This window comes from Rutidosis leptorrhynchoides, chromosome 4 (assembly GCF_046630445.1).
Source record: "Rutidosis leptorrhynchoides isolate AG116_Rl617_1_P2 chromosome 4, CSIRO_AGI_Rlap_v1, whole genome shotgun sequence".
NCBI classification, from domain to species: domain Eukaryota; kingdom Viridiplantae; phylum Streptophyta; class Magnoliopsida; order Asterales; family Asteraceae; genus Rutidosis; species Rutidosis leptorrhynchoides.
The window spans coordinates 445,232,613-445,256,635 of NC_092336.1; the positions used below are offsets into that span (position 1 = coordinate 445,232,613).

Genomic DNA, 24,023 nt, shown 5'->3' on the forward strand with positions numbered 1-24,023 from the left:
ACAGATACCAAATAATGAACAGATAACAAATAACAAATAACCATGAACAAATAAAAGAAGATTGTCCTGGCTATAGGCCAAGTATAACACGTAGGGGCAGTTGATTCCTGTAAGCACAGAAACTCCCACGTGTAGGAACTTGCTACAAACCACAGGTAGGAAGAAATATCCTTACAGAGTACTCCTCCTTTATCTTCTTTTAAGACGCCAGCGGAAGCAACTTCTTGATCTTGAATAACAATCAAGAACAAACCAGAAACACCAATTAGGGTTTTGAACATCAAACCCTAAATAACTCAAACCACGTCCTCAGATCTAGCCCGATAAGACAAATCAAACACACCAATTCTGTGAAAGAATAGAGATCGCAAATAATCCCTAATTTGATTGAAAAATCAACAGATTCACGAAACCCTAAATCGAAACAATCGAACTCACTAGAACCGAGCAATTGCTCTGATACCATGAACAAACAAGTGAATGATCTAGATAATCACCACAAACAATAAAACTAAATTGAATGAAATCAAAGAAACCACAAAATGAAGAGTTTATCTCTTAAACCAGAAAACGATTACAATGAAGACTGAAAAAACTTCTACAGTATCCAACCCTAATGTGCCCTTTTATACATCCAGAAAGCCAAGAATGAGAAACTACAATTAGACCCCTGGACTATTAAAACTTTGTATAAATAACACGAATGGTCCCTGTAGTTCTTTCTGTGTATAATAAACAATGGATACTCAAACACAACTACGTCCCATCTGTGTACTATCTACCTTGGACCCCACACCAGGTGCATTATCCATAAATAGACAATACATGATTCGCAAAGTGTTTGAGCCTTCATAAACAGCTACACTCTGAACCTTGACTGCAACAAAGTCTTCTTGCATGATCCAAGAATGTAACCACCACTAGACAATCTGCATTGCTGTTACTCAACCAAACAAGCATTAGGAAGTGATAAAATACACAATCAAATGTTTAGATTGTCACTTTAACAGTGTGCTAATGAAGAAAGTTTTCGTAACATTTGCCATGGAACTTCAATCGGTTACAACAAAGGGGAGTTTCTTCGTGTAATCCCAATGAAAGATAGACGAGGTAGGTATTCAAGGGCTACCTGGATCGAAGTTAGAGGAATCCCGGTTGATTATGGGACTATGGAAAACGTCTCGACGGTGGTGAAAAGTGTTTATGGAAGTTTTTGATGCTAAGAATATTGATATAGAGATCATGTCAGAACTAATAGATAAAAGAAAAACTTCATTGTGGGTTCATGAGGTGGACAGTGATTTTGATTCTAAGGAACATTTTGAATCGCCGGAAAAGGATATTTCTCCTCAAAAAGTGTTATCACCGGTGAATGAAAGAGCACCGGAAAAGACGCCGGTTACACCCGTTACTCCGATGGATGAGGGACACGTTACAAAAAATTCAATTTTTGAAGTCTTTGGACTGATCCAGTGGGTAATAGTTGTGGTCCTAATTCCAACTTAAACTTAGAGGTATGTGAGAAGTACAAGGGATCGGTGTTGAGGAGGAAATCGGTTATTGTGCCAGTAAAGGAGAAAGAAAATTCATGCTTTGGGAATAAAGTACCTAAAAGTTTAAAAGTAAACCTGGAGTGTTGTATGACTGACAAAGTGAAAGAGACGGTTGCTTTTTCTGTTCCTGTCGCTACTTTACACAAGAATGTACCGGTTGGTTTCCCATCTTCAAACAAGCCCAATAATGTGAATTCTAGTGGGCCAGCCCAAGATATTATCAAGCCCAATAACACTAAAGATATGGGTGTAAAAAGTCCGTTATTTGATGTTGAGTTACCAGATGCCTCTTTGTTCTTCCACAAAGCTAGATACAGTCATGAAAAGCAAGATTCACATCAATCCCCTACACTTGATTGTCGTTCTGAATGTGCGATGTTCAAGAAAAATGCTCTGAAATCTAATGGTCTAGCAAACAAAAACGTGGGGTCTTCATCTAATCGTAGTCCAAGCAAGGCTGTAAAAAAACAAATCAAAGGCAAGGGAGATTTCGGAGGAGGTCGAGGCTGCTTCTGTTGATTCAATAGATGATGATTGTAGAGATAACGAACAGGAATCACAAACTGAATTCTTAAAGAAGCCCGTTAAGGTGGTTGGTAAACTTCTAAATTCTAAAAAACAACCTAAAGAAAATAATAACAAGGAGGCAAGTTGTTCCTTAAACGGTCAACTTCTGAAGTTGTAATTCTCTGTTGCTCATCCATTGTATAAGCTGCAGATGCTGCACTCTCAGCTTCAGCTGTCTCCGTTAGCTTCTCCGTTAAGAGCTTTTATCGTTGAAGAGAAAGCAGAGCTGGGTCAGCTTCACTATACATGGACCTCAATCATGTCACTCTTTCATCTTAAAGACCGCTAGGAGTATATGTTAGGTCACTTATTTCCCGTTGAAACTAAATAATGTTTTTTTGTTGGGGATAAGATTCACCTTGAGCTTTCCTACTTATTAGTTAAACGCAATTTGATAACAAATTAGTATAGTCTTATTAGTAGAAGATTGACTTGTAATGATCATGTCAAAGTTCCAAATTTAGGTCATTTAGCCGCAGAATGCTGAATCATGCCATCTTCTTGATAATTTTCTCAACTTAATCTTCCATCTTTTTAGTCTAATTGATTGAAATGACCGTGTACAATAGAATACAGGAAAAACATCAAATTACGTATTATGTACCTTAGCGCATACTGTTTGATGAACTGAGTCATGTTCGATGATAATCTACTATCGATCTGCATTAACATAATTCGAAACATAAGTGTCATACAATTTGTTTAACACCTGACATATTCATACTAAGTATTTTATGCAGCCTACTAATAAAGCATTAATCAGAAGGAAAAACCTCTTTCTCACAGTTGTTTGGTGAGAAAGCAACAAATAATCAGAAATCTAAAAACAGAAAAGATAAAAAAACGATAATCAAACCTTGGGATTCATAACCGATGTTTCATAACGTAGCAACATCACAATAGATCAATCCGTTGATATATGTATTTTACAAATTGAATGAAATACATATGAGACAACGAAGAACCCTCTTTAGTAGACCTCTTTAGGGGACGTTGACAAATATACATTTGTGAGGTATTTTTAGACAAGTTTGTCAGAGACAATTCAATATAACAGAAGGAAGAAAACATCTGGTCAATAACCTACAGCTTCAGTTCCTAAGCAAATGAGTCCCTAGGAGATAAAGTGCCAGATGTCAATATAACTGATCCAACACCCTTTCTAGCGAATTCTTTCATTGCAAACGAATTCTTTCATTGCAAACCCAGGGTTAAAAAAACCACTTGGTGAAAATCTTAGATATATTGGATGCTTAAGATGAAAGCAAATAAATGAGTGGCTATTATATTACTCTTAACTATCTAATAATGAATGACCTTTAAAGAGCAGATCCGAAATATCTATCATTTTATTAAGCTAACATAAAGAAACTAAACATAAATGCACACATTTTTACCGTAATAGCTGTCGGGTGATTTACTTCAACTGCTTCAACATGAACCTGACATTAACAATTAAAAAATATGGTTCACAATTGTAACCTACCAAATATCCTATTGAGTTCACTACCAACCTCAAAAGCAAGCAGAACAATAAACTATCTAAGAATATCATCTGTTGAAAATTCAGGGTCTAAACTTACACGATAATAGCATGGTCATTCGACTCATTCCAGTTTCTTTATAGATAGAGTAAATCTTGAAGTACTAAAATTAATTAAGATGAGTAAGATATATTAAGTTAGACAAGGAAAAAAAAAACATAGAGCAACTGATGTTCAAAGAGCAGCTATATATTTTGAGATCGATCTTAACGTTATTCACATTAAAACGTATGTGTACCTTCCTCAAGTAGTATAGTGTCCTTGTCAATTGTATTAAGAAACATGGTTGATGTGCCGTGATTGAAATTTAGTTCATCGAGTAACTCAATATATAAGAGTTGGGTTTAGTAAAACCCAATTCTTTCGAGTCAATAGGAACATCAGCAATCCATTTATCAAGCATTAATAAAAGTACTTGCCAGAAAACAAATTCCGTTCATAATAAAATGAAATGTGCATGGACTTAATAAATATCCTAGAAACATAGGTAATTTTTGAACAACAAAAAACGAAATAAAAAATAAAATAAAGAGTATAAAATGAAAAATAAACACATATAAAGTTGTGAAAATATATTTTAGTGCATTCATTGACCACATTCAACTATATCAGACATTCAAACCTTCTTGATCTACTCGATTCGTGAGTTGGGTAGCACTCTTGTTGGTTTCTTCCTCTTTGGCGGCTGTCTTCCTTCCTCCTCCATCTTCATAGGCGACGAATGCTTTGCATTCTATGGTGTGGTGGTTTATTTTGAATGATTCTAGGCGGGTTGGTGCTTTGTCTATGAGTGTGGTCTTCATGTTAACGGAATGCTTTTTCGGCGAGTCGGCAGAGGACCACAGGCGACGAACACTGATGTGTTCTGTGGCTCCACCGTGTGGTTAGTCGGTTTTTTGGTAAGTTTTCTCCGACCTTTGCCTTTTACCTGCGGTGGTCTTTTTTGTTTCATATATTTATTTCTCGAAAATGGCGATTTTTACTTCATCGTTCCCGTAGCCTCCTTAGGGTATGCTGTCTTTTGGGTGGTCAGGCCGGTATTCCGGCAGCTTGGCCGGAAAAAGTCGGTTGAGCGGCTAGTGGTGGTGTTTTGTCGGCTTGTGTGGGGTTTGTTGGATAGCGTACTCTAGGTCTGTGATATCTACAACAATGTTTGTTTGTCCCTTTATCACTCGTTCCATCTTCCTCATCGCCGGTATCGGTTCGGATACGGTCTGGTGTTGTTGCCACCTTAGTGACTTTAGTGTTGTTAAGCGCCGAAAAATTGGAGATCTAGAGTGGTATCTCGGTTCTTTCTCTACCTTCCGTTAGGTATGGTTTTGACAGGTTAAGGTTCTGAGTAGATCACGTTTTGGGGTTTTCTAGGAATTGCTGTCTAACGGGTTCTGTTCTGGTTTTCTGTTGTGGTCTCGAGGTGGGTGTTCTTGGGTTGCCCGACAAGTGGTTTGGTTACAGATGTACGGGTTTGGTGATGTTGTGGTTGGGTGTGGGGCTTGTGGATTGAGGTTCGCAGTTGCAGACTTCGGTTCAGGTGAGGACCTTTTTTAGGATTCGGTGGTCTAAGTGGCGGTTACTCCTCACGGAAGCAGTAGCTTCTTGTTATTGGTAGGTTGATGGTATCGGGGTACTGTTTTCCTCAGTGTGGTTGTTGTTCCGTTAATGTAATAGGGTTATTTCACTTAAGTTCATGTTGAACATTAGATTTACTTTCAAACAGATGTGACATCTGTATTTGTATCACTTCATGTAATAAAATATAAAATACTCCATATTATTCTAAAGGCTGAGTTGTATTGGGCCGTGCCATTTTAGTAATCGCCAAATTTCAATCTTTTGTATTCGTATTTAAAAAAAAAAAAAAAAAAAAAAATTCTTATCTTATCTTATTATCTTATAATTAAATAAACAAATGGTTCAAATTTCATTAAATAACAGTCATTCCGATAAACAAGCCTCATTCCTCTTACTCATATAATTAATTATTAATTTTAATATTAATTAATCAAATCAAATGGTCCCAAAACGAAACCCTTAACACAAGCCTCGATCGTTATCTCAGAGTAATTTCATTCTCTTTTATTTATCCTTTTAATTTAATCATTCGTATTCGTATACTTTGAAAACCATTAAAACAAAACCCCACAAACTCATATTGTAGCAATAATCATCCAAGAAAGGAGAAAAATGTCAGATCACATACCTTTTGAAATACAAATTGAGATCATGTCATGGCTTCCTGTTAAATCGTTGATTCGATTCGGATCAGTTTCAAAAACATTCAAGTCTTTAATCGGTAGTTCAAAGTTTATTGCTGATTACTCCAAGCTCCAATATTCTCGGCGGCAACATCTTCTTATTATAAGTTATCAATACCCTTTATATGCTAAGCATAACAGTTTCGTTTCGATTGTTGATGACGATACTTTCCCCGAACATAAGCGTTTTTTGATAACTTCCGAGTGCCGTGAGGTACTTCCATATCAAACTCTAATTGGTAGCTCACATGGGCTGTTTTGTTTTGTGGGTCATAGTAGATATAATGAATCTGCAATGTTGATGGCTGTGGCTGTCATTTGGAATCCTTCAATAAGAAAAACGGTTACCATTCGTCCGAAAAAAGGTTTTCAATATAGTGAGACTTTAGGTTTCGGGGTTTGTCCAAACACAGTTGACCCTAAGATAGTACGGTTTGGTAAAGGTAGTTGTAAAGATAACTACAATGCTGAAGTTTTTACATTAAGTTCAAGGATGTGGAGGAGTATATCATCAAGTAACATTTTGCTTAGTATGCACATAAATATAAGCTTTATTCAATCAAACGTAGTAGTTATAGACGGGTTTATTTATTGGCTTGGGTACGTAACAAGTGGTCCATTTTTAATTGTTTCATTTGATTTGACAAGTGAAAAATTAATGGAAATACACCTCCCGGATGAATTAGGGTTATCGTGTCAGCGCTATCACAATTTAGAAATATTCAAGCTTAGGGAGTCTCTTACCGTGATTCGACATGAAGGGAAGGCCAGGGACAATGTTTATGAAGTGTGGAAGATGGAGATTAATGGTGTAACAAGATCGTTTACCAAGCTTTTCAACATTGACATATTACCAGAATTATTGGTGAGGAACCTATGCGGATTTACAAAGAATGGCCAACTTATAGTAGAAGCGGTTCATGACTCATGCGATGGCGAGCTTATAGTTTATGAACCCTGCACAAAAAGCATCATCAATCTTGGGATTAACTGGAGCTGTTATGGGTCTTCAGAGAGTACTCCCTATACGGAATCACTACTGCTAATGTTGGTTGATAAACCATATACACTAATATATACTTGATGGGCACTTTTATCGATGGAGATTAGAAAGGATGAGGTTTAGAGCATGGAAGAATTGTATAAAGTTCAAAGAGCAATCAGTTACTTCTTGCAATTCATTTTCATATATATTATATTTATTTATATTTAGTCACTATTAGTTATTATCCGCAGACATCCTTAGTTAGAAGACAATTATGTTACTTCATTTTGCAAGGGATTTTTTTTCATTATGCATATAATAACTGTTAATCACAATCACAGTTACCTATCATCTTTCATTCTTTCTGTTTATTTTTAAATGCTTTGAAGCAAGTTTAGTGTCATTATCTTCATGATGACTACACTTCTTCCAATATTTGGCATAATTTATAAATGTATGATGGTATGCATTCAGTATAGTATGCCAAAACCGGTGGTATCGTATATACCTATTGTCATGTCATTAATGAGTTTCACTTCATAAAGGGGAAGAAATTAGAATTCAAAGGACTACCGTACACTTACTTTAATAGGTTGTTTACCATCTTAAGTTGAAAAAGGGCATTGTACTCTGACTCTATGAAAAGATCCATGAAAAAATTCGCCTTCACCATTTTTAATGGATTGCAGAACTGAGACATTGAGAGTCCGTGGTGTAATATCATAAAGAGATAACCAAAGGGCCCTTGGCTTAGCGGTATGAGAGGAACCCTTCAACCATGAGGTTGTGAGTTCAAGCCTCACTTGAATATAAATATTCGTGATTTCGTGTGTAGATTGTAGGTTTGCCTTTCAAAAAAATATATATATAAAGAGATAGACGTACATGTTTGACAAAAAGAGTTGACTTTTCTAAACTTATTGTATCATCATCTTTCTTTTCCCAATTTGTACGTAACTTATCATGGTCTTATATAGAGCCGGCAATTTTGACTTATATGATTGAAAAGGTTGCTTCAGTTATACTTTGTTAACGGGTCGGGTTGATTTTAAAAATTGACAAAAAGGAAATGGATTGTAAGTCAAACAAATTGTTTCGAATGTGCAAACGTCCTATATCTTTCTTTTAAACATCATAGTGGTTACAATTATAGATTATAGATGTAATTGACATGACTTTTGTATATAATAAAAAAAGGTGACTGTGAGATATTGCAGGAAGTTGGCCTGACCCGATCAGTTTTGACCTTTACCCGTTAACCAACCTCCTGACCCGATAATTTAGCCATATGTAACACTGAGGCGTTGAGTTTTCACAAGCTCAATGATTTATTTATATATTTTAGTGATTATCGGGGAATAGATATGTACATCTTGCTTACAAAAATAACAACAACAAAAATCAATCCCACATAAGTAGGGTATAAAGGAGGTAAGATGTAGACAATCATTCTCCTATCCTAGAATAAAGAAAAGTCATTTCTTCACTCGGAGTAAAAACACCCAAAGAGTAGAAAAAGTTCTCTATCTTAATGTTCTATGGATAGAGAGATTGCTTCCGAATGGACCTCCGACCAATAAGTAGGTTTAAAAAAAGAAAGAAAAAAAGGTGAGACGCCATGAAAATGGTAGAATCCAATTTCCATGGGTTTTAAACATGTCTGAAGTGCAATCTAGACTCTAAGCGACACTCAAGTCGCCAATAAATCGACGTTTAATTTGCTGTTGACTCGCCAGCAAGCACCTAGCAGAGTTACATTCTAGAAAGCACCTAGCTGTCGAGCTAGTCGATTAATATGTACATCTTGCTTCATCCTTCTATATTTTGATGATGCATATAGTATAATACAGTAATGGAGCGAATACGTATATGAAAGATGTATATTCAAAGTAGGAGAGGAATAAGCAGGGGCAAGATTATAGGTACGATAACACTAATAAAGAGTAATAATAGAATAATAGATGAAGGGTATTGTGATAAATGAGGTTAGAAGAAGATCATGTTGGATCTACCTAAATAGTCAATCAAAATGATTCACAAGCTGCATTCAAGATCGAACCCGAACTCAAATGGAAAAACAATCATATGTTATATAAGAATATCAAACAAGAAGTTACCTTCGAAGTCAATACAAAGAACAATAATATTGATCTTATAGATATGTTCGTATGGAAAAAGACCTACAATATTGAAATCGAAATTGAAAAGCAGGTTGAGAATTTTGGTGGAAACTTACTACGTGAAATATGGATGAAATTTCCCAAAGAAAGTACTCCGTATATGTATTTTTTTTTCTTTTCTTTTTCGGTACAAAACAAGAATTCATTCAAATTCAAATTATATATGATTTATCATCAACATTTTGATAAAGAACCAATATTCCTTTAAAAGTGGGGTCAAATGTGGTCAAAAGTGAGGTCAAATGCGGGAAAGGTCGGATCAACCCTAGCTAAAAGTCAAAAATTCTGCCGTTCGAAAAAAAAAGTAAAAAATTCCGTTAAAATCGGTCAATAGTCGGTCAACGCACATCTCGACCCCGTCTCGACGTTTTAAGGTCCCGACGGTCTCGACCCCGTTTCGTGTCTTTTTCAACCTTAATTATATAAAATAAGTAATACTTAAAAAAAATCTTTATTGTCATAATAATTCACAATCCATATATATATATTAGGTATAATTTTAAATAATTTATAACTTTAAACAAATTTTATATTTAATTAATTGTCATATATATATATATATATATATATATATATATATATATATATATATATATATATATGTATATGTGTGTGTGTGTGTGTGTGCATTGTATATAGCGATACTAGCCTTTAAGAGCCCGTGCGTTGCACGGGTGGGTAAAAAACCGTACAAAATTATCTGAGTTTAAAGTAGGAGTACATGAAAAGTAGTTTGCAGGCCAAATGATTAGGCTTGCAAATTGGAATGTCTGAAATCTGTTGAGAAAACCAGTCAGATATGTATGCAAGTGACATTTATCATCCATAATTAACATCATTCTCATGTACTGCCAAGCCATGAAGTTCTTGTGTCTCTTGTTGTGAATAATCCGTATTTGGTTGATAAGCACTCCGAACCTGCAAAAGCATCCAATTTAGTAAGGCAATACAGTAGATTAATTCTGACCCATTGAACTTTCATAAATGGGTGACTTTTGACCCAATATTGACAAGGAATGTATCAAAAGATGGAAATATATGTAATTTCTGAATAGTATTAAAACATCCAGTAGCATCATATACAAAGATAAGTACAAACACAAATCCACTTGACCAAAACTAAAACAAAATAAATCAAAATGAAGGAGACTAAACAAAGTTGGTATTAATGTATAAGGTCTGCTCATATGTATAAATAAAACTAAACATAAGGTGCAAGTATCCTAAACGCTATGAATCAATAAATCTTGAATGCAACAAACCATTTTTTATACTTGTTGTTACTAAGATTCATGTCTGGACTACTTCATTCTCAAAGTTCTGATGCAATTTTCCATTTGCGTTATTCTAATTTGGTTACCCTGAAAAACTAACAAGAAAAAAAAAAAAAAAATTACTGATTAAGCAAGCTTCCCAACCTGCTCAACCCATTCATGTTGACACCTACAATACAACAGAGGTAATAGCATAAACACTTACGTAAAATGCTTACTTTTTTAATATTGCTCTTTTCATTGTTAGCAGTGCCTGTCGATGCTTGAACCCCATCAGAGTCTAACGAAGGGGTCCAAAAATCTGTCGGTGAAATGGCACCTTAGTTATGCATACCATATAACATCAAGTACTCAAATCAATAATGCATATTAAGGTCAAATATGTACTAAAATAAATACTTTCACGAGCTTAAAGGAGTAGTTATAAGGGGAGTATTACTGTCTTGAAAAGTATCAAGACAAAAATGATGAATATGTTTAAAGATGATAAATTAAGAACTTTTAAAAATTTGAGGGGCATATTCATCGACAGCTTACTTAGAATGCATGTTGCTAACAGAGCATAATCAAGTGAGCCAGACATGCTAGTAAAAGTAAACGTGCAAAATACCATTAACATTTCTTTTATAGAATGAAAATAAAAAATATATCAGAAGTCGACCCAATTTAACTATAAATACCAATATTAATGAAATTAATTTTTTTAATAGCTAGGATTATGTGTTTAATAATAAAGCAATTACATTAGGCTACAGCACAAAGACTCCCACGATGGCAAAGGTACAAAACTCCATATCACCAAAGCAACATCTAATAGCCTGTAACTTGAAGCCTAACCAGGACCCAAAAAGGAAAACGATTGTATACATTCAATTACCCAAACAACAGCTTCAAAAACCACTATGCAAATGACATACTTGAATTTACTGTTGCTCATGATCACATGGTTGCAGCCACTGTGCCCATGATCACTTACTATTTTGAGTTCCAAAAACACCAACTCTTACATTTATAAAAGAAAATAAAATAGTACATTTCACCAAAAATAGCATAAACAACATTGGGTGTTTCCTTTGCATTTTGAGTCAAGCAGGAAACCCAATTATCAAATTCCAATTTCACTAAGTAATAAAATTTGTCTATCCTCTACCACATAAGTCAAAGAAGCAAAGTTGATCGGAGAGTCATTTTAGGCATTTTTATCAAAACTATAAAATTTTCCATAGACAACTCAAAATCAAGTCCAGATTGTTGGACCAATCTTGACATAAAGTAATAGTTAGAGGTTTATTTTGTGAAATTATATCTCAAATGGATTTGAGGAGGTGGAACGTGTGAACGGATAACAAGTGGGCTAGCTGTCATAGTTTTCAATTTTGCTTATTCCTTGATTATTCTAATAGATTCTAAACTTGATTATCCTAGAGTATTCTAGACTTGATTATCCTAGAGTATTCTAGACTTGCTTAATGGACAAGTTTAATCAACTATAAATAGGGATAGTTGCTTTATGTAATAATATGATTGTAATAAGAGTTTTTCTATAATTGGAGAAGGATTTCCAATAAGTTCTTGTTCTTAAATTTTACTATTCTGTCTTATAATCTGGTACCAAATTTCTTCAATTGGTATCAGAGCCAGGTTACAAAAGGGATCGTGTTGTTGATCAAAAGGACTAGATCAATCACCAGATTCTAAGACAGAAAAATACGAGCGTCGATCGAAGACCAGATTCATGGGGGATATTATCAATACCTCAGATGCAATCAAGGATACCAGCCATCTTACGTTCCAGTGCCCTATCCTAACTGCGACCAATTATCCCATCTGGTCGCTTAGGATTAAAGCGATTTTTAAGGCACATGGAATCTAGGAATCAATTGAACCTGGAACTGATGTCGATCAGAAAAAGGATAATGCTGCAATCGCTTATCTGTATCAGTCTTTACCTGAAGACTTGATTCTTCAAGTTGCAGGTTGCACCCATGCAAAGGAAATCTGGGATGCAATCAAGACCCGTCACCTTGGAGTTGAACGAGTAATGGAGGCTAGGCTTCAAACTCTTAAAGCTGAATTTGAAGCAGCACGGATGAAAGATAGCGAAAAAATTGATGATTTTGCAGCAAAACTTTCTGGAATTGCCTCAAAATCAGCTGCACTTGGAACCGTCATTGAGGAAACCACGTTGGTGAGAAAAATATTAACTGCCATACTAGAAAAATTCTTAAATATGGCAGCCACTATCGAACAACTGGTTGATCTCAAAACGGTGAAATTTCAGGAAGTTGTGGGTAGGCTAAAAGCTTATGAAGAACGAACCAGTCTAAAGACTACAAATAACAGCCATGACCAACTTCTGTTGTCCTATGAAGGATGGGACTCAAGAAAGAAAAGGGAAAACAGCTTTGGTCAAGGTCGAGGGAATGGCCAAGACACCCGGGGTAGGGGCCGACGTCGTGGACAGTTTGGTGGTCGAGGAAGGGGTTCAGGCCGCGGACAAAACTTTTTGCTGGTAGACAAACAACTGAAAACTTAACTAAATATCGATCCAAGCTGCAGTGTTTTTGATGTGATGCATTTGGACACTTCTCATCGGATTGTCCAACACGAAAGAAAAGAGAACAAGCAAATTTGACTCAAGCTAGATCAACTGAACTACCAGTGGCTAATGATGACAGACCTGCACTATTGATATCCATAGCCAAGCAAAGAAGCGAGAAGGAAGTAATTCATCTAAGTGAAAAGAAGGTTTTTCCAGCAAAGTATGAGTCACATGATGGTAGAGAAAACATGTGGTACTTGTATACTGGAGCAACAAACCATATGACATGAAACAAAGGGCTGTTTTCAAAACTTGATACAGATATTGGTGGTACAGTGAGATTTAGGGATAACTCGTGTGTAGATATAGAAGGAAGATGATCTATTCTTTTAACATGTAAGAATGGTGAACAACGTTTGTTGACCGACATACTTTATATCCCATACTTAAAGACTAACATATTTAGTCTTGGGCAAGTTGAAGAAGGGGGTTGTGTAATCTTGATCAAACATGGTTTCTTGTATATGTTTGAGGTAGATGGATCGCTGCTAATGAAGGTTCAAAGGTCCCCTAATCGGTTGTATAAAATTAATCTCAAGGTTGGGATACCAATCTGTTTACATGCCATGATTGATGATCGAGCATGATTGTGGCATGCCCGTCTCGGTCATGTGAACTTTGATACAATAAAGCGGCTAGGGACCAACAATCTAGTTGATGGAGTACCGGTTATTGATCACCCTACACAGATGTGCGAAGCATGTTTAGCAGGGAAACATTCACGACAAAGTTTTCCTGTTCAGACAACTTTTAGAGCCCAAAATCCATTGGAGCAGGTTTATGTGGTCTTTCATGTTAAAAACCAAAGGAGAGGCATTTGAGCAATTCAAGAAATTCAAGGCGATTGCTGAAAATCAATATGGAAGGAAAATAAAGGTCCTTAGAACTGATCGGGGAGGAGAATTTACATCCAACGAGTTCAATCAGTATTGTGATTATGCTGGAATCACAAGACATTTGACTGCACCTTACACGCCACAGCAGAATGGTATCGTTGAAAGGCGAAATCGAACAGTGATGAGCACAACAAGGAGTATTCTTAAAGCAATGGATATGCCACAAAGTTGTTGGGCTGAAGCAGTACGTCACTCGGTTTATTATTAAAGCTTATAACATGAAACTTGATGTACATAAATTGTTCTATTAGTAATATTATTAGACATTGTTATTAATATTATCATATCTGTATTACTATTTCTTTTTATTAAAATAAAATAATAATTAATATCATTTTGATATTATTGTTAGTATTATTAATAAAAATTATATTATGGTTATTATCAGTATTAGTATTTTTATTATTAATAACATTACTAATATTATTATGAAAACTAAAGATATTTATTATCTGTATTATTATTATTGATAATATTAATATATTTATAATTAGTAGTACTATTAATACTATGAATAATATTATTACCATTTTTATTATTAATATCATTATTATTATCTAATATTATTATAATTATTATTATTAATTGTTAGTGTTATTATTAAATATCTATTAGGAGGTATTACATTTTATGGTTACTAACATTAACAACAGAGTTGTTATCATTCTTTTATTAGTTATATCATTATTATTTATTATTAATATTTATATAATTATTAAAATAATTATTAATATTAATAATATCTTTAATAAATTAAAATTTATCTTATAATCGATGAATCTAAAAACAGAACGTGCAAATATGTTTCAATAGCTTTTGTACTGTGTTTAATTGTCCTTTTATTTCTAGCTAGTACAGATTAGGAACCATAAGTCAGTTAAATCCAAAAATCTTTTTACGGGTCATTTTCCTTCTATATTTTTTTTGTATTTTCTTCTTGAAGGGAAATCTGCCTGTCGACCATTCTGTATCTAAAACAAACAAATCATCACATGATATTAACATTTCCTCCCTCAATAACAAATACAGTTATATAAACAGATTCTGACAGATATTATATTTTTTTTATATGAAACCCCTGTTGTTGATAAATTTCACCATAAATTGACTTTGAACCATATATCCAAATCTAAAAATATAGAGTTGATAGAAATAGTTGACTCAAACTTCCTGGAAATTCTCAAGTCCCAATTCTTCTTATCGAATTCAAATTTTGAAGTCAAAGGTAAATTCTAAAAAAGTCAAATTTGTGTTCATCATTAAAATTCGTAATACTTTGGATGTTTTCTGTCAAATTGTTGAGTATTAAAGATTATAGGATCGATTTGGAACAAAATTGGTGTTGTAATCTTTAGCTAAAAGTTTTCAAATTTCAAAATCAATTTTTTTTCTCCTTTGAAGTCAGCGATGAAACAGGCTGTGTTCAATATTTTTTTTTTTATATTTTTTTTTTGTTTTGTTTTCACTAATCATGAGGCACATCTTATAATCTCTGATTATTTATAAGCCTTAATCAGACATAATTTAAAATTAGGATGTGATTATGGATCGATTGATCTTCATAGGAGAAGTAGAAGATGAATTGATGATACGGGTTATATAAATGACTGAATGAATTAAAACAGAAAGACGGAACTCAGAGCAATGGTTTGGGTATGGTGTCGGGTTTCGAGAGGTCGCGGGTTCAATCCCTGCTCGTGACATTTCTTTTTAGCAAAAGCTTGTGAGGTAGTTTCTATACTAAATTATCATTTTCATTATTATTTTCATTGTTATTATTTTTATCATTGTTAGACTTATTATCATTGTTATTTATTACTTATTGAGATTATAACAATTATACTAATTATAGTTAATATTAACATTGTTATTACTAATATTATTATCACTAGCATGTATTATTATTTAGGATTTTTGTTATTATTATCATTTTAGTTATTATTATGTAATATTATTAAGTATTATTATTATTATTATAATTATTATTATTATTATTATTATTATTATTATTATTATTATTATTATTATTATTATTATTATTATTATTATTATTATTATTATTATTATTATTATTGTTGCTGTTGTTGTTATTGTTAGTTTAAGAACACTTATTATTAATACAAGCTATTTTAATTTTCACTAATATTAGTATTAATATCATTGTTGTAATTACTATTATTATTAATATCATTTTAATAAAAAGTACCATTTTTTTTAACAAAATCATTATTATTATTCGTATTATCATTATCAAGGATGTTAATATTATTGGTAAATCTTTGTTATCCAAACTAACATATTTTTTTTAGATAAATATTTGTACCTAAAACATACTTATTATATATACTATAATCATAGTAGTAGTTTATATACCTATATATCAAACATATTAACTTTATTGATATATATACTTATATGTATCAAACTATGATTTTTTTTTTAAAAAAAACTAATCATATATATATAGATATATATAGATATATTAAGATAACTAAATATATAGATATTGATCATTCTAATTCCATATACAACACAAATATATATATAATATAATTTACGATATAATATAAGTAGTTAATGGAATTTGGTATAAACTATATATAACTAAAAACATATAAATAATATATATTAATAAAGGAAATTATGTGAATTCCCTTATATGTTTTAACAAATATACAATTAATATAGGTTCGTGAATCCGAGGCCAACCCTACACTTGTTCAATGTCGTCGTATGTATTTTTACTACAAAATACATTAGGTGAGTTTCATTTGCTCCCTTTTTAAATGCTTTTGCAATATATATTTTTGGGACTGAGAATACATGCGTTGTTTTATAACTGTTTTACGAAATAGACACAAGTAATCGAAACTACATTCTATGGCTGGATTATTACACCGAATATACCCCTTTTTAGTCTGGTAATCTAAGAATTAGGGAACAGACACCCTAATTGACGCGAATCCTAAAGATAGATCTATCGGGCCCAACAAGCCTCATCCAAAGTACCGGATGCTTTAGTACTTCGAAATTTATATCATGTCCGAAGGAGGATCCCGGAATGATGGGGATATTCTTATATGCATATTGTGAATGTCGGTTACCAGGTGTTCAATCCATATGAATGATATTTTATCTCTATGCATGGGACGTATGTTTATGAGAAATGGAAATATGAAATCTTGTGGTCTATTAAAATTATGAAATGATTATTTATGTTAAACTAATGAACTCACCAACCTTTTGGTTGACACTTTAAAGCATGTTTATTCTCAGGTATGAAAGATCTCTTCCGTTGTGCATTTGCTCATTTTAAAGATATTACTTGAAGTCATTCATAGCATATTTCAAAAGAAGTTGCATTCGAGTCGTTGAATTCATCAAGATTATTATTAAGTCGTTGATAGTCTGATATATTATGAAATGTGATGTATGCTTGTCAACTTTCGATGTTTGTCTTCAAAAACAAATGCAATGTTTGTAAAATGTATCATATAGAGGTCAAGTACCTCGCGATGTAATCAACTGTTGTGAATCGTTTATAATCGATATGGACTTCGTCTGGATGGATTAGGATGGGTCTTGACATACTGAACCAGGCAGCAACTCCTCAAGTCAAGGAAGATCGACCAATGAGGAAAGCATAACCCATTCTGATGTTAGCAGTCCTGAAACAACAGTAAAACAACGAGGACCTATAATGTCTCGTCTCCCGACAGATACAGTCAATGAGTCAGATCCATCTATGGCAGAAGAGGAGACATGTGATGATACACCACATCGAGGTTGGAAAAATCAAAGTGATATATATGATCTTCTTCTTACCGAAGGAGAACCAACAAATTTCAAGGAAGCTACAAGACATAAAGAATGGAAGCAAGCTATGGAAGGTGAAATAGCTTCCATTGAAAGGAATAATACTTGGGAGTTAATGGATCTACCCCAAGGACACCGACCTATTGGACTAAAATGGGTATACAAAATTAAAAGGGATGCAAAAGGAAATGTCACACGACATAAAGCACGGCTAGTTGCCAAAGGCTACATCCAGACACATGGTGTAGACTTTGACGAGGTATTCGCACCCGTAGCTAGACTTGAGACTGTTAGACTTATTCTAGCTTTGGTAGCCCAAAGAGGGTGGGATGTTCATCACCTAGATGTTAAAACAGCATTTCTACACGGTGACCTCAAGGAAGAAGTCTTCGTATCTCAACCGGAAGGTTTTGTGATAAAGGGGAATGAACAAAAGGTGTACAGACTGTCAAAGGCTCTCTATGGCTTGAAGCAAGCCCCATGGGCTTGGAATACAAAATTAGATGGAGTTCTAAAGGAATATGGATTTCAAAGGTGTAAGCTTGAACAAGCTGTATACACAAAAAGAACACAAGAAGGATCACTTTTGGTAGGAATTTATGTTGATGATTTGATTGTAACGGGTAATAACCCGGAGAAAATTAAACAATTCAAAAGGCAAATGGAAGATAAATTCGAGATGAGTGATCTGGGCTTACTTTCTTATTATCTCGGACTCGAAGTAATACAAGGCATAGATGGAATAAAAATTCATCAATCAAGATATGCTAAAAGAATCATAGAGGAAGCAGGAATGTGGGAGTGCAATTCCACCAAATATCCAATGAGACCAGGTCTGAAGTTGATGAAAGATGATGGCAGCAAATGTGTTGATGCAACTGAATACCGAAAAACAATTGGATGCCTTTGGTATTTAACTCATACACGGCTAGATCTTGCATACTCGGTGGGATATGCAAGTAGGTATATGCAAACTCCTAAAATTACTCATCTTCAAGCTGTTAAGCAAATTCTCAGGTACTTGAAAGGTACAGTAGACCTGGGTATTCACTATCGAAGGAATGGTAGCAATAACCTACTTGGATTTAGCGACATCAGCTTCTCAGTGGACTCAGATGATGGAAAGAGTACTACTGGATTAGTGTTCTACTTTGACGATGGACCTATTGCTTGGAATTCACAAAAACAACAAACAGTGGCCTTATCATCCTGCGAAGCAGAATTTATGGCAGCTACTGCAGCAGCTTGTCAAGAAATATGGTTAAGGGGACTCTTAGCTGAAATAACTGGAAGAAAAAAAGAACAAGTTGTGATCAAAGTTGATAATAAGTCAGCAATATCATTGATGAAAAATCCGGTATTTCATGGAAGAAGTAAGCATATCGACACACGGTATCATTTCATACGAGAGTGTGTTGAAAACGAGAAGATTAAAGTTGAACACATCAGTGGAGATCAACAACGGGCTGATATTCTTACAAAAGCATTGCCGAAGTTAAAGTTTGCTGAAATGAGAGAGATTCTTGGGGTTCAAAGGATTGAAGACTCGAAGAAATAAATGATGACTCAAGGTCAAGATTGGGGGGGTGATTGTTGGACCAATCTTGACATAAAGTAATAGTTAGAGGTTTATTTTGTGAAATTATATCTCAAATGGATTTGAGGAGGTGGAACGTGTGAACGGATAACAAGTGGGCTAGCCGTCATAGTTTTCAATTTTGCTTCTACCTTGATTATTCTAATAGATTCTAGACTTGATTATCCTAGAGTATTCTAGACTTGATTATCCTAGAGTATTCTAGACTTGCTTAATGGACAAGTTTAATCAACTATAAATAGGGATAGTTGCTTTATGTAATAATATGATTGTAATAAGAGTTTTTCTATAATTGGAGAAGGATTTCCAATAAGTTCTTGTTCTTAAATTTTACTATTCTGTCTTATAATCTGGTACCAAATTTCTTCACGGATGACCTAAATGTTTCACTTTCATTCCACGAGTCATTTAGGACATGTCCAAATCAACAAATACCCAATTTGAAACCATATGTCCCAAATGGGTCGGGGGGTCCAAATGGACGATAAAAACACTTTTAACCATATAAAACATTTCGAATAACTACCGTTTCATTTCCAAATAAACTTCTAATCATATTAACATTTTCAAATCGTCAGTTTAACTCAAGTTTACATTTTTCAACCCAAATGGGTCTATCATTACGATATTTATCCAAATTTTATTTTCATCACATTTACATACTTCAAATCAATCAAACAATTGGTTTAATCGTTGAACCGATGTAAATACCAAATAAATCGCTGAACCGATAAATAAACGATTATGCTTCAATGATAGAGCTCCAAATCCATGAACATTTGCTATACATAACGAAATAAATACAGAATAGTAAAAGTGAGAGAAACACATACCTGTGTACTGTATAACTTCTGATATTCATTATTTATGGCTCAAATCGTTGAATTAATGGATTAGAAACACCTTATTTGTTCAAGCAGAAACCGATGATTGATGATAAATGTGGTTTATTGAGAGAACTACACCATAATTTGTATGTTGTAGTATGGGAGTAACTCTCTGTATAATATTTCTAGCTTCACGAGCATCAGCAGCCCTGTACTTGGAAAGACCTTCTAAAATGAAAACTTTACCCCACCTGTAGCCATATTAAAAACAACATTCATGAACAAATTTGAAACAAAAAAGCATAACAAAAGTAAAACAAGCCACTAACCACGTCAAAATAGCTTTGTAACACATTATACAAAAAGAACTGTAACTTTTAAGAATAAAAATCACTCAGTGCATTCATTTAATGATGTGAGGAGCTTTGTAAGTGTATTGCTGGTGATCTCAAATATGGGTTTAGGATTTAATGACAAAATAAAAATCAAACCAAAGTTGCAGCAACCATGCAAACATACAATAGTACCAACACTGTCAATTCTGCAATATAATCCCAAATGCTGAAGATCAATAAAGATGCAATCAGAATTAACAGAAACATAAGCTATAAATATAACAAAGTGATTACAAACACCAAAAGCCACTGCATTTTATACTCAACATTTGTGCAAATTATAAATCTTCTTCGATTTGATGCTCAACATTGTGCAATGATGATTAAATACCAAAAGCCATTGCATTTTAGAAGCTAACAATTATAAATCTTCGTTTAAAAATTCTTAAACATTAAAATTTCAATAGTAACCTAATACTCCATACTTATCAATCGTGCTTAAGGAACAAAGATCGAATACAATTAATATAATAAATAAGAATAAAACCCTAGAAAGGAATTTTTTATAAAATAATTTATAAAATTTGCGTACCTAATTGATTGAGAAACAATTGGAGACGAAAAAAGACAAGTATTAAACACAATAGAGGATCCGGAACCGACGATGAACACCAACAATTAAAACCCTAGCGTATTTGTGTGATTTCACCAATAGAACGGAAGTTGTAACTATTTCTTTTTGATTATGTGAGAGCAAGATGTGAAGAGGAATTTTTGAGTGAAACCTAGAAACTGATTCAAATGGGAAGATGTGAAAAGGCGATTATCATGTGAAACCCTAGAAGGTGATTCAAATGGGTGCCACGTGTCGAGGATTTAGGGGTGCATAAGTGGATTATTCTGGCCAATAGTAACGCAACACTTGTAAGAGGAGAGAAAAGATCAACAGATGGGTGACATGTGGCAGTAAGCCACATGCTTTGTAAGGGGTAGAGAAGAGAAACCATATATACTCCGTATTATTCTAAAGGCTGGGCCAATTCATTAATCTTATAAATCATTACACAAATGGCCCAAATTTCATTAATAAATAAAAGTCATCCCGAGAAACAACCCTCGATCGTTATCGATTTCATTCTCTTTTATTCGTTCTCTTAATATTAATCATTCGTATACGTATACTTTGCGAAAACCTGCAAAACAAAATCCTACAAACTTATATTGTAGCAATCATCCAACCAAGGATAAAAATGTCTGATCACATACCTTTTGATTTACAAATCGCGATCATGTTATGGCTTCCTATTAAATCATTGTATCGATTCAAATCAGTTTCAAAAACATGGAAGTTTTTAATCGCTAGCCCAAAGTTTATTGCTGATTACACCAAGCTTCATTCTCACCGGCAACATCTTCTTATACAGTACAATCATCCTTTATATTATCATCAAAATTGTTTTATTTCGATTGTTGATGATGATACTTTCCCCGAACACAAGCGTTTTTTGACAACTCCCGACTCCCTTAGTCTTGATAAGTTGGCACTAGTTGGTAGCTCGCACGGACTGTTCTATTTTGTCGGCCGAAGGGATACAACTATAACATTGAAAGTGGTTGTTATTTGGAATCCTTCAATAAATAAATCAGTTGTTGTTCCTCTTCATAATGTGAAAAAAGATGGTGAACACTATAAAGATTTTTTTTTCTTGCTTTCGGGGTTTGTCCAAACAGACATGACCCGAAGATAATCAAAATTCGTGAATTTAATTGGAACATGGAAGTTGAGGTTTTTACATTAAGTTCAAGGGAGTGGCAGAGTCCATTAAGTAATGATAATAATATCATGCTTCTTAAGAACCTTAATATCACATCCCCTAACTTTAATGTAGTTGTAGATGGGTTAATCTATTGGCTTGAGGGTGCGAGATTTAATACAATTGTTTCGTTTGATTTGACAAGTGAAAAGTTTATGGAGATACAACTGCCGGACGAATTAAAGTTGCCATCATATAACATGGAATTACGAATATTCAAGCTTAGGGAGTCGCTTGCTGTGGTTCAACACAATATTATGAACCAGGAATATGATTGTGAAGTGTGGAAGATGGAGATTAATGGTGTAACAAGATCGTTTATGAAGATATTCAACATCGACATATTACCTGCAGATATATTTTTTCCAGATTTATCGGTGAGGGACCTATGCGGATTTACGAAGAATGGCCACCTTATATTGGAAAAAAGCATAGTGGCCGTGAAAATTCGCGTGACCTGGTTGATTATGACCCCGAAACAAATCACATCAAGAGTTTTGGGATTTATGGATCTGTGACTTCATATGTGGAATCGCAACTGCTGCATGATAACTCTGAATCATTAATATTTGGAAGACGGCAAGGTGGAGATCATAAGGGATCAGTTTTGGAGCATGGAAGAAAGCTAGCTAGGTATAATTAAGTAAAGATGAATGAGTAATCACTTGTAACTTCTTGGGATTCATATTCATCACCAGTTATATGAATTATCCTTCATTTATTATGTTGCTTTTTTTTTTAGTTAAGTTTAGTGTCTTTCATCACAAAAATTACTTTTCTTGAAATATTTGGCATATTTTATAACAGCAATAACACCTTAATTAACCACTGAACTATTGGTTGAGTGGTAAAAAGCCTCAGTTGGTTCTGGGCCCGTATCCTTGAAAAAATAGGTGTGAGTTTAGATCCTGAGAGAGTTTCTCCAAAGGTTGTGCCTCTGATATCCTTCACTTTGTGCGGGCTAAACAGTTAACCTAAAGCATTCCGGTACGCTTTGCGCGATGGATGTGAGGAGTTTCTTTCAAACGGGTGTGTGGGTGGTAAATGAGAAGATTCGATGCCAAAATTGTTGTTCTAAAAAAAAAAAAAATTGCACCTTAATTAGTAAGTATATAGTTAGTTATTTACATGTATAACTTGTTCACAAAAAATTTTAAAAAAAAAAATTATTCATCCGTGACATCATAAAATCTGGAGGAGCTGAGGCCTCATTTTGATGGCAATTTTGCCTAAAGTATTAACTAAACATGTTCATGCATCTGAAAGTATCTCCTTTTCATCTTTATCCATGTGTTGGCTCTAGGTTTGTATCAATCTCACTGAGATGCTATTTTCTAGGATCATCTTTGTAACTCTTCCCATCTTTGCAATGTCAATAAAGAGAAAATTGGATAAATGATCCCTGTGGTTTACATGAAATGGGGTAAATGGTCCCTGATGTTCATTTTCAAGGTTCGTGGTCCTTGTGGTTTACATAGCCGGTGTAAATGGTCCCAATTTCTGACGGACGTTTATTTAATCCGTCAAGTGTAATCACGTGCCAAACACGTGATGGTTAAAATCGTCTGTTTTAGTAAAACGGATTGTGGTTCATTCAGATTTGTTTGTTCATCATCATCTTCAACCTCTCAAACTCAAAAATGATGATTTACACTTCGAATTGAACATATATTTATAATCTAGGGTCAATTCCTAACACTCATGATCGATTTTCACAGCTAAACATCAATCAATTCTTCATTAAACATCATATTCTCACTCGTCTAGCATAAACTTCA

At 34.0% G+C, this 24,023-nt stretch overlaps 3 protein-coding genes and 1 long non-coding RNA gene across 4 annotated transcripts in view; 3 read left to right on the forward strand and 1 right to left on the reverse strand.

Annotated features, from left to right (window-relative positions):
• LOC139844645 (uncharacterized) overlaps positions 1 to 3,121 on the reverse strand; it is a 45,502-nt gene extending 42,381 nt beyond the window's left edge. Inside the window, exons 1-2 of the long non-coding RNA XR_011758048.1 lie at positions 2,977 to 3,121; positions 2,725 to 2,780 (exon numbers count right to left, since the gene is read on the reverse strand). This is a non-coding gene — a long non-coding RNA (uncharacterized lncRNA). The remainder of the gene's footprint in view (positions 1 to 2,724; positions 2,781 to 2,976) is intronic.
• A 2,727-nt stretch (positions 3,122 to 5,848) lies between these two features.
• Positions 5,849 to 7,003, forward strand: LOC139842146 (putative F-box protein At1g32420). The gene has a single exon (XM_071832320.1). The coding sequence runs from the start codon at positions 5,849 to 5,851 to the stop codon at positions 7,001 to 7,003; it is 1,155 nt and encodes a 384-aa protein (XP_071688421.1).
• Positions 7,004 to 11,129: 4,126 nt separating this feature from the next.
• Positions 11,130 to 14,064, forward strand: LOC139842147 (uncharacterized). Its single transcript, XM_071832321.1, has 4 exons — positions 11,130 to 11,219; positions 12,232 to 12,870; positions 12,972 to 13,153; positions 13,737 to 14,064. The coding sequence occupies exons 1-4, from the start codon at positions 11,130 to 11,132 to the stop codon at positions 14,062 to 14,064; spliced, it is 1,239 nt and encodes a 412-aa protein (XP_071688422.1).
• A 7,617-nt stretch (positions 14,065 to 21,681) lies between these two features.
• On the forward strand, positions 21,682 to 22,179 carry LOC139842148 (putative F-box protein At1g47790). Its single transcript, XM_071832322.1, has one exon. The coding sequence runs from the start codon at positions 21,682 to 21,684 to the stop codon at positions 22,177 to 22,179; it is 498 nt and encodes a 165-aa protein (XP_071688423.1).
• Positions 22,180 to 24,023: the final 1,844 nt, after the last annotated feature.

Bases quoted from the DNA above. Each gene is read 5' to 3' on its own strand.
- LOC139842146 (XM_071832320.1), top strand. From the start codon at position 5,849: ATGTCAGATCACATACCTTTTGAAATACAAATTGAGATCATGTCATGG.
- LOC139842147 (XM_071832321.1), top strand. From the start codon at position 11,130: ATGGCAAAGGTACAAAACTCCATATCACCAAAGCAACATCTAATAGCC. The intron at 11,220-12,231 runs GTATACATTCAA...CATGGAATCTAG, and splicing joins ACCCAAAAAGGAAAACGATT to GAATCAATTGAACCTGGAAC. The intron at 12,871-12,971 runs GTAGACAAACAA...CCAACACGAAAG, and splicing joins GCGGACAAAACTTTTTGCTG to AAAAGAGAACAAGCAAATTT.
- LOC139842148 (XM_071832322.1), top strand. From the start codon at position 21,682: ATGTCTGATCACATACCTTTTGATTTACAAATCGCGATCATGTTATGG.